Consider the following 12,283-nt stretch of genomic DNA (forward strand, 5'->3'; position numbering starts at 1 on the left):
GGTTTTATGACTTTGAGTGAGTTTTGCATGACTTTGAGGAGAACCATTTGTGTTTGCTCATAAATTGAGTTTGGATTACATTGAAAGCGTGTTGTGGCCTTGTGAAAATCGATGCTTGTGGTTGTACTCATGTGTGTATGTTGAGAATGTTGTTATTGTTTTTATAGTGATTAATGATTGTGGAAAATTGTATTACAACCTTAGGACTAAACCAGGTGAGAGTTTGAGCCTCAGAGTTTTTATCTAATGAGAGATATCTCTTTTGGTGGACAATTAACTTTGCTTGATTTTCATTGCTAGTTGCTTTTCAATTACATGTCTACATCTAAACAAGGCATTTTCCCTTTCTTTCCTTTCATCATATTTTGACCCTAAAGGTCAACCTTGTTCTTCAAGAATACAACCCTTGTGCAACCTTTTGAGCATTTCAAATAAACTTTCTTTCACCGTTGAACCCTTGAATTTTGTTGAAAATGATTGATCACCTCACCTTTAGTGTGAGAGTAAATTTTATGGCCATTAGTGTGATTCAAGTGTAGGGGAAGTTATCAAAAGAGGGGAAGCATGAGGAACAAAATGGAGTTGGTTGTGGTTGATGTGATGCATTCTTGTAAATATGCCATCTTCAAAAGAAAAAGAAAAAGAAAAAAAATGAATGAAAAAGAGAAAAAGAAAAAAAAAAGAATAATGTGGCTGCAATATGGTGATTGGTTGTATTCTAGTTCAAATAAAAGAGGGGTGAATACAAAAATTTTGCAAGTTGATGTGATTGCACTCTTTACTCTTTCATGCTACATAGAAACACCATTCTCCTTCCTAGCCTTGGGAGAGGGCTTGCATCTTCTCTTTGGTTTCCATTTCTTCCCCATCTCTTCAATTTGTAAACCCTAGATTCTCCACCAATGAGAGTTAAACCTATGTGTTGAGATTAGATGTAATAAATTTAATCTTGTGTATTTTGTGATGTTAATCCATATGCTTTTCCATTTCTATGTTAGCATTTGATTTCCATGCTCAATGCTTGCTTTGGTTTAACCACCCATGCATGATTAGTAGTTCTTAAGGTGTTGGAAAATGTCTTTCCAACCTAGAACTGAAATTGAATGCCTAATGGAGCTTGTATATAGGGATAGAACATGATTCATTAGTAATATTAAAACTCTTGAACTTAATGCATGATTTCACTTCTTGAAGATTCAAGAAATTGGAACTTGATGAGTTATCATAGACTCAAAGTCGCTAGGAATAGGATTTGAATATTCTTGTGAGTTGATTTTGACATGAAATTGGAATTTAAATGTTTGTGAATGCATGAGAAGAAAGTGAATGCAATCTAGTCTTGACAATTGTATATAATCTATGTTAAATTTCTATTGCACACCAACTATTTGATAAAATACCAAAAAGAGTTTCTTTGTGTTTTGTGAGTTTTGTTGTCTATTTGAGTTATGAATTGTGAGACTTGTCATGTGTTGCACAAGTCCATATGGAGAGAACGATATATTTATTACTTGCTACGTGTGACCGGTGCATTTGCCATTTTTCACTTAACAAGTTTTTCAGCCTAGGCCAAAGGTCGAGATAGGTCGACGCTGGCCAAGAGTTGAGATGAGCTGGCGCGTGCCAAGAGTCAAGACGAGACGATCAAACTGAAGGTCATGACAGGTCAGTCCGGGCCAAAGGTCGAGACAGGTTGACCCTGGACAAAGGTTGAGATGATTCGGCCCAGGATTAAGGTATGGCAAGTCATCCCAGACTAAAGGTTGAGACGTATCAACCTAGGTCGAAAGCCAAGACGTACCAATACGAGCCAAAGGTCGAGGCGACCCACCTGAGTCGAAGACTATGACAAGCCATCCCGGGCCGAAAGTTTAATAATATATTTTAAAAAAATAATGTCTTTTTCATGTGTATAAAGAAAGAATATGGGATGACACTGACCCATATGACTTTTGTGGTGTTTTTGGCGTTGTGGATTTTTGTTAATGGAAGGTTTTTCGGCCTTGTGGGCTTTTTTGGCCCCAGCTCACATGGGCCAAGACCAAGCGATGTATGTTAGGCCAAATTGACAACTTTAAGGAAGAGTTAAGGGGACTAGGGTCGTCTCGACAAACCTTTATGGTTGTTGTATCTTGTTTTATTTCCCTACCACATTGGTAGAGACATACTATGTTTACCTAATAAATAATTCATAAGAACAAGTCTTAGACTAATCTATATTGGTGTTTTTGGGACAGCAGTTAACGCACCCACCAAAACTTGAATGAGTAACATGAGAAAGGAGATGAAACCCACGTTCAAACAACGAGCAATGCTTCAACACTCACGAGGAACTTGATATCCTAGATGGCAATGCACTCCAACAACTCGCCAATAGAAGACGAAGACAACAACACAACGAACAAGCAATGGAAAGGCATCAATGAAGGAAGACAACCACAACACCACACTCAAAACCACACGAATGCCCTGGAGAAGACAAAGGAAGAGATTCCCAAATTTTCACCATTTTGAATAATGTTTTCTCTACAAAAAGGAAAACTTTTGGCCCTAATACCACACGTATGAATGCAAATAAAAAATGAAAAACGAAATTAAAAAATAACACGTATGATGTGTCAAAATGAGTGTCAAAATGAGTAAAAAATGAGTTAAAATATCATTTTCTTAATTTTTCAAATGATGTTAGAAAATATTTTATTTTAATATAATTTTTCATCGTTACATAATTGGGTCCCACATGTATACACCAGTGCAAGAAGGGGATTTGGCCGTGGTTATTTTTTGCATTCTGCCCCGGTTTCAGAATCGAGACATATAAGGACAAGGTAAAAATGGGATGACTTTTGGCCTCAGGTGTAAACCAAAGTAGAAACCCACCATTTTGCCTCGGTTGTAATAGGAACCAAAACCATGTAGTAACGAATTTTAAATTTAATTTTATAATGCCAATAACTATCAGCTTCAGTTGTAGCTTGAACCGAAGCCATATAATGTGCTTTTCGGCCTAGGTTGTGGTCTGAACCAACGCTATAGGGTCATTTCTGCTTCGGTTGTAACTTCAATAGAGGTAATATCCTCTATTTTCTTTAAATATTTTTTCTATTTTTGTTGATTCCCATATTTTTAAACTTGAATATTTTCAACAAACCAGCCAAAACAAAAATAGACAATACATTTTATAAATCCCAAAGGCATCCACAAATCAAATACATCTAAAAGTCTTTTATAACAACAAATATCCTAATAAATATTATTGTACATCCGAATTATAAATTTGACACATGCTGTCTAACAAAACTTTATGGACTTCATGTGAATTGGTGCAGTACTCTTGGATGTCTGCAAAATAAGACATTAACTTCAATTAGTATATAGAAAGACAATATTGTTTCAATTCAAATATATATTAATGTTTCCCAACTAGTTGTAATATGAGCATGCACAATGGTTGTCATCCATTGCATGACATAGTAACTGCACTCATAAGAGTCAGTTTGTCTATTACACTACAATATATAAACACCATTACAATTAATTAAGGAAGAAAATCAAATCAAACAACTATAAATATATTGATAAAAACACCAAACTGGGAGGGAACACCATGCAAGACATTTTTCCTTAGTTGTTGATCTCCCTAACAACGTTATGTCCAACAATTGAACTATGATAAAGGGAATGTGTTAAGATACTTCTATATAACAAATAATATTCATAAGATTGACATTGATGTTCTTAACAATCTATCACTTATCTAAGATGGTTGGGGGGAGGGTAGTGCAAAGAGCAAAACCACGCCGCAAGGTTCTCCTCAAGAAAACATCAAGTAGCTCCTAATGATGCCTAAGAAGAAAATAAATTAATTGTTATGTGCAGGGACGAAGCATAGTTGAGGCAGGGAGGGGCCACGACCCTCCAAACTTTTTCATTCTTTCAATTTTTTAATTTTTTTAAAATTATATATGTTTAGAATTTGTTAATTATTTATTTTTAAATTTTTTTAAATGCATATCTTTTTAAATTAGATAATAGTATATTAAAAAGTTAATAAAAAATAAAATTAGGTATTTTTTATTTCTATTACAGAGTATAACATTTAATGTTAATAAATTATAAAATATAAAATCAAATATAATAAAGAAAATAAATTATTAAGATAAATTTTATTTTTTATTCTAATTGTCTTTTTAGTTTTTCACATGTTGTATTTATCTCTCATTTTTACCTAATTTCATTTTGTTATGTTATGAAGAAACAAAAAAAGTTAAGATAAAATTTATTATCTATGTCCTCATTTTTTATATCTTCTCCTTCCATTCTTAAAAAAGAAAAAAAGTAATTTTCTCCAATCTCACTTGGTACTGAAATACGTTTAATATTTACCCTTTTATATATATATATATATATATATATATATATATATATATATATATATATATATATATATAATTTATCATAATATAACCAATAATTGAGAGACATAATTACTAAAAATTATGGTAAACAAGTCACAATTAAAAATTGTCTATAATATATATATATATATATATATATATATATATATATATATATATATATATATATATATATATATATATATATATATATATATATATATATATATATATATATATATATATATATATATATATATATATATACACACATATATGTATATATATACATATACATATATATATACATATATATATATATATAAATATATGTATATGTGTATATATGTACATATATACATATATATATATATATATATACATATATATATATATATATATATATATGTATATATGTACATATATACATATATATATGTATATATGTATATATATATATATATATGTATATATATATATATATACATATATATATACATATTTTATAGACAATTTTTAATTGTGACTTGTTTATCATAATTTTTAGTAATTATGTCTCTTAATTATTGGTTATATTATAATAAATTATTTTTTAGTTTTAAACTTGTTTTTTAAATAGGTATATTAATGAAAAACAAAAAAATAAATTCATTTTTTTAAATTGATAAAAAATGAGTGAAGATTAAAATATGACAATATGGTTACTCATCGCATACATACGATGGACAATCTGTTAAATAGTATAGTTTGTTTTATAGTTATAATTATACTAGAGTATTATTCATTTTCATTGAATGAGTGATAATAATGTAACGCCCCATTTAATTTAATGCGTAAAATTAAAGGAAACGTCACACAGAGATAACAATGTAGCGTTAGTCCTAGGGTTCTGAACACAACCCCTACAAAAACCGGGCACACCACGATGCCAAAGGAAAACTGAAAACAAATCTAACAAAGAGTGTAGAGTCGAAATGCATAAAGAGCTACATGGGCCATAGCCCTAAGGAAAACATGAAGAAAAAACTCCAGCCCAGATGGCTAAGCAGCGGAATCGCCATTCCCTTATTGACCACGAGAACTTCGCCCATCTGCTCCCATCAATCAGATTGATGATCATCACAAGAAAGAACAGCGACATACGATACAACCATGCAACAAAACGGGTAAGCTAGAGCCAACAACTCATTCATCATACAGTCAAATATATTTTCATCATCCCATGTCCATATAACAACCAAGCATGTTATGACTCTTCATTCAATACACTACGACTCGACTCGACTCATCCAGATACGTATAACTTGGTCGGATTCAGCGGATGCTTGCACTTGTGGTGGATACCTCTGCTCACCCCGAGCTGCTCAACCTCGAGCTATGTGTTACAAGTGTTACAATGAATTGAATTTCCCTCACCACAAGGTTAGCCCTTACTGAATTTCAGGCCTCCTGCTACTCTCACCACAGGAGTCAGTCCGCTCTAAGTGAGACTAACTGGCTCCTTAGAGTGTCAGGATGCAACCTTAACTTGAATCCTTACCTAGTTATACAGATGGGGCACCACCATGGACATCCACTAACAGGGGTCATGGAATTACGTCCCGACCACTGAAGTGCGACCCTGAAAGTCTCACCTAGAGACCCCAAGGAATTATGCACTGACACGAACCAGCATACATAAACAACCAAGAATTTATACATACGTCGCACATAAGATTTCAACCCAAAACCCATAACAAACCTTTGTTTCTCATGTATTGAATCATAACCAACTTGTTATTCCCGATCATGAGTAAAGTGTTTCTCCTCATACCAACCATACCAAAGGTTTGCCAACCACCAAGATTCATTATTGCTCATTCCAAGTTTGTGACCCCACACATATACATATGTAACCAACTTATCATATACAATTCATGTAGAGATCATGCTAAGCTCATAATTCCCCATATATATTCTCCTCCCAACATGCATACCCATTCCCCCCCATACCATCACATAATAGTACAATAGAATATAGTTCAGCCACCAAAAGACATGAAAACCCCAAACTGAACGCATCCTCGCTCAGGCTGAGGAGCCTCACCCAGGCGAGAGTCTCTCGCTCAGGCGAGTCCTCTCCGCCTAGGCGAGAGTTCGCGAATCTGGAACAAGGGCCTCCACACGTTCTCGCTTAGGCGAGACTTGCCTCGCCTGGGCGAGACGCTCGCTTGCTCGAAACTGAGCGAGTTGCCTAGGCGACCATTTGCGCGAGAAGGCCTGGGCGAGCCTCTGTTCGCCTCGCCTGGGCGAGACGTGCTCGCCTGGGCGAGTTTAACAGTCACCGCCACTGCCATGCCTGTAGCAGTCGTATTTTGCACAAACCAACAACAACACCAACCATTTCAAGCAATCTCCACAACATATAAGTTCAAGAATCATAAAGTGTACTGCAAGACAGTTTACAAACACAATAACAGTGAGGTTCTAGCTTCCCGTACCTGGACAAGCTAGCTGAAACCCTCGACACCCAACTATGGAGAACGAATAGCTTCTAGGAACGGACTCGAAGCTGGAAAACAGTGAGAGAATGGGTCATTTCGGAACCCTAACAACAACCTACGAAAAACAGACCAAGGAAGGAAACTACGAGTCTGAGAGCACTTACGTGAGCTAAGAACGGCCAAACGGGAGGCGGACTGTCAACATAGTGGAACCCTAACGGAGAGAGTGCGGTTGCGGCTCTAAGCACCAAGGTAGGAGAAATCTGAAAAGTGTGGAATTAGGTCAGACTCGAGTGGCTTTATCTTTTGGGCCAGCCCTAAGGCCCAATAGCCCAAGGGCAGCCCTTAAAGCTTTAGGGTAGGAAATCTAGGCCTTACAAATAATGTTAAATATATAAATTTTAAGTATATTATTTTGGCTCCCCCATAAATTTTGATCAAGATCCGCCACTGGTTATGTGTTAAAATGACAGATTATATTTACAAGATAACAAAGATACAAAGATGACTTACCCAGCAATATAAGGGACAAAATAAATTTCTTTTCCCCATTGAAAGCATTTGGTCAATATGTTTGGGTATCATTAAACTTGTTGCCTTCATGAATGAGTTGGGGTCTATATAGCAAATAGGTAGAGTATAGTGCAAATAAAAAATAATATCAATTTGGTGGCTCAACTCTTACCACGTTTTCTATAATATGCTTTGGATTGTTTTTAAGCTCATTTATTTATAGAATCTATGATAAGATATAGTAAGCATATATAATAACATCTTACAAACTAGTTTCAAATCAACCCATTATAGAGGGCTTCCAATATGAACTCGCAGTACAAGAAAATCTTTAATTAGAAACCAATTTTAAAAAACAAAAATAGTTAGTCACTATAGTGACCAATTAGATACCAATTCACAAAATTAAAAATTATTAGTTACTAAAATAGTCACTATTATAAATAAAAAATTATAACTAGTCACTAATTAATTAGAGACTAATTTAGAAACTAATTAATTTTAATAGGCAAAATCTAGGTAGCAAATTTTTATTGACCAATTTTTTTTTTGTAGCCAAAACTGTAGTAGCTAATTTTAAAGACCAATTTAGTGACCAATTATAATTTTTTATTCATAATAGTGACTATTTTAGTAACAAATAATTTTTAGTTTTATAAATTGATATCTAAATTTGTGACTATAGTTACACATAATTATTGATCACTAAAATTAATTATTATTTAGAAGTTTTCTTGTAATGGCGTACCTTATTATCAACAAAATTTTATAATAATTTTATTATAAGTATTTAAAAATTTTCTAGTAGTATCATAAATTATAATCAATCGATGAAATTTTATAATAATTTTGTTATATCATAATAAATAAAGTTATACTTGGCTGGAAGTCTAAATAGAAATAATAACCCACAAAATTTTATTTGTATATTTTTTTGAAAACATTTTATTAATATAAATTGTCATCGTCGGAGAATTTATTGGGAGATGGTAAATATATATAAAAATTTGTGGTCCTCAGAGAATTATTGTCATCGTCATCGTCATCGTCAGACAATATATGATAACAATTTGTGGTCCAAGTCGTACAACTTCTCTATATTTTAGTTATATATAAAAAGGGATTTATACCATGTAATTGAGTTTATAAGTTCATTCTCTTTGTGGTGTGTTGCAATAGAAACATTTTAGAAATGGTAACCATCAAAGCTTCTTACACAGTAGTTCCAAATGAACCAACTCCAGAGGGTTTTCAATGGCTGTCTGAGCCTGATCAAGTGGCGCGTCAGAGCCACACCCCCACCATCTACGTTTACAATGCAAAGCACAACCATGACGCATTAGTTGAACGCATAAGAAACTCTCTTAGCAAGATTTTGTGTTACTACTATCTAGTGGCTGGTAGATTGAGAAAGTTAGAAGAAGGTGGCAGATTGGAATTGAATTGTAATGCAAAAGGAGCGGTGTTGATTGATGCAGAATCCACAAAAACAGTGCATGATTATGGTGACTTTATGGGTGACTCCGCCAAGGACTTGGTTCCAAAAGTTGAGTACACAAACACCCTAATTGAGGAACTTCCCTTGTTAGTAGTGCAAGTAACAAGTTTTCTTGGCGATGAAGCGTTTTCCATTGGAGTTGCTATATCTCATACTTTGTCAGATGGTGTTGCTTCCATTCAGTTCATCAACTCATGGGCAAAGTTGGCTCGTGGAGAGACATTAGAGCCTCATGAAATGCCCTTTTTGGACCGAACTGTGCTAAAATTCACAGAGCCTCCACAATCCCCACGCTTTGAACACCAAGAGTTCAAGCCTTTGCCTCTCATATTAGGAAGAAGTGACACCACTATTGAGAAAAGCAAGAGGGTAGAAGCCATGACGTTGAAGCTGACGGCAGAACAAGTGGAGAAGCTGAAGAACAAGGCCAATGCTGATAAATCAAGAGAAGGGTCAAGACCTTATAGCAGATTTGAGGCTATTGGGGCACATGTATGGAGATGTGCGTCTAAGGCTCGTGGATTAGATGAGAATCAACCAACTCTGCTTCGCTTCAATGCTGATATTCGCAGTAGAGTAATTCCACCTCTCCCTAGGAATTACTTTGGGAATGCTTTGGTCTTAAAAACTGCATCATCACGCGCTGGAGAAATCTTATCAAATTCTTTGGGTCATGCAGCTCAAAAAATAAGGGAAGCAGTTGAAGAACTCACATATGAGTATATAAAATCACAGGTACGTGGGACCATTTTTTTTTTGGCACCCTTTTAATCTTATTTCTATTTCTTTCACAGGTACATGGGACCATAGTTTGATAGTATTTTCTTCTAACTTTGACGTGAAAAAGAAAATTAAAATATAATAGCATGAACAAAGTTCTTTAAATTTCTGTTTTTGTTTTTTTGCTGTTCTCAGAATCTCGTAGAAATTTTATTTCTGCATGATGCTTTAAACGCCTCTTGTTGCCTCCTAGCTAAGGGTGGGCATGGATTGAATATTTTGCCCACCCATTCTTCTTTTTATGTTCATAGCGCTCAGACGCAACTTGTTTACGTTTAAGCATTGTTTTTATCAAAAAAAAAACAATTATAAGAGTTGTAGAGGAGGTATTACATCCCCTAATTACACCTACATATAGTCTTAGTTAGCATCTGATTATACTGAACCGTTGAAGTTGGAAAGTGTACATTCCCTAATCTAATATATCCTTGATTCCTCTTCCCTTGAACTTGTTCTCAGAATAGACCTACATTACCCTTTTGACTGTGTTCGGTTACTCACACCATAAAACTTTATAATTGATTAAGTAAAAATGAACTCCATAATAGTTTGGAAGAAATAACAAAATATAGTTATTTTTAAATGTTTAAAATAAATGAATTTATTAAACAATTTCTCTGTAAATATATCATTTGAAAACATATTATTTAATTTTATAAGTTATAATTACGTTAAATTTGAGCAGTTTTATTCAGTTCTTTTAATGCAATTCAGTAGTATAGTTTTGTTTAGTTCATTTTTCATAAAATAAAAAAAATCCTAAAATGAAGGTATGATCAAGAATATTTGAGTATTTATTTGAATTTCACATATTACTTTAATGGATAATTTATTTATTTAGATTGACCTCATTAGAAGTCAGGACGATATGGATGAAGCAAGGGCTTTGTCCTTTGGAATAAATGAAGGTAAGGATGCAGTGTTTGTTGGGAACCCTAACCTTCGTATTACAAGTTGGCTGAGTATGTCGATGAACGAAGCAGATTTTGGTTTGGGAAAGCCTATCTATTTAGGTCTAGCAGGTGGGACTGTACAAGAGAGGGCATTGATTACCCATAGTCCGGATGCTGATGCCTCTATTTTTCTGTTTCTACACTTTCAAATGGAGCATATTCAGCTTTTCAAGAACTATTTCTATGATGAAATATAATATATATATATATATATATATATATATATATATATATATATATATATATATATATATATATATATATATATCGAGAAGACTTAATACATGTTCTATGTTGTTTATTATTTGAGTGATTATGTTTGTGCTTGTATTATTTTTGCCGTTGAAGCATTACTTAAGGTGACATGAAGTGATTGTATTATCAAAGAACAATGTATTGAGTTTTTTTTTTTTTTTTATGAAAATCTGTTATGAATAATCGCATTGGTAAGATGTTGACTTTTACTGAATTTTTACTTTGTTTTGAGAGTTGAAACCAATTAAAGGTCAAGTTTTAGTGATTTTATGACTAATCATTCTTGTGTTGAATAATTATTATATATTGAATATGATAAGTGCACATCCAAGGGATAAGACTCCAAGGGAGATCATGAGAGGGTTGAAGAGAAGTGGGTGACTTTGGCCTTCATTATAAGAAAGTTAGCTATGACATATTTTCCTACGGATTATTTGTATGTAATTACCTACAGATTTATTCCTACGTAATTACCTACTAAGTAGTTTGAATCATCTTACAAGTTCATTTTCGTTTGTGAGTGTTGCAATAGAAACCTTTCACAAAAATGGTATCCATCAAAGCTGACCACACACTAGTTCCGAATCAACCAACTCTAGAGGGTATTCAATGGTCAATACTGGCTCAAGGATAATTTTTTATTAAATTAATTATAATATTATGTTTAGAGATGACAAATAAACTTACCTCCGTGGGTATTGCCTTAACCCGTTCTTTTTTGATGGGAAATCCTACATTGACTAGGTATGGTTATGGGTATAGGGAATCCCCGACTTTTTTAATTGGGTATGGGAATAGGTATGGGGATGTACATATCCCCGCCATAATACTCGTCTCTATTTAAATTATTAAAATATTCACAATTAATTAAGTAATCATATATATATATATATATATATATATATATATTATTTTTTATTTCTTCTAATTATTTGGTTTGTCATGAAAGTCATTTATATCTCAATTATATTTTTCATCTTATCATAATCTTTATGTAATTATGTTAAAAAGATGTATGTCAATTAAAATTTTTTGATGTCTCACATTTGAATATTACTATTATTTTTTAATATTTTTATTTATTATATATTTTCCTTTCACATGAGAATGTTTAATACCCTCAATTTAAGTATTTAATAGCACAAACCTTTCATTTACTAAGTAATATACAAGAAGTCATTTACTTATTATTATTAGTTTTTGTTTCATTTGAAGAACTCTTTTGTTTCGCTAAAACAATTTTGTTATTTTTCAACCATCGAGTATATATATATGTTGATATTTGAAAAGTTTTCTTAGATCAGCTAAGATATTTTTCAACTTATCATACCCTTAATTATACATTAGTTTTTCGATTTCTTTCAATAGTCTCTCAAATTGTTTGTAAACATTTGTTAATTTTTT

At 33.0% G+C, this 12,283-nt stretch overlaps 1 protein-coding gene across 1 annotated transcript; it reads left to right on the forward strand.

Moving 5' to 3' along the window:
* Positions 1 to 8,567: 8,567 nt before the first annotated feature.
* Positions 8,568 to 10,874, forward strand: LOC114187600 (spermidine hydroxycinnamoyl transferase-like). Its single transcript, XM_028075885.1, has 2 exons — positions 8,568 to 9,626; positions 10,513 to 10,874. The coding sequence occupies exons 1-2, from the start codon at positions 8,586 to 8,588 to the stop codon at positions 10,819 to 10,821; spliced, it is 1,350 nt and encodes a 449-aa protein (XP_027931686.1). The 5' UTR covers positions 8,568 to 8,585; the 3' UTR covers positions 10,822 to 10,874.
* The last annotated feature ends 1,409 nt before the right edge of the window (positions 10,875 to 12,283 follow it).

The sequence above is a fragment of the Vigna unguiculata genome, chromosome 6 (genome assembly GCF_004118075.2).
Source record: "Vigna unguiculata cultivar IT97K-499-35 chromosome 6, ASM411807v1, whole genome shotgun sequence".
NCBI lineage: Eukaryota > Viridiplantae > Streptophyta > Magnoliopsida > Fabales > Fabaceae > Vigna > Vigna unguiculata.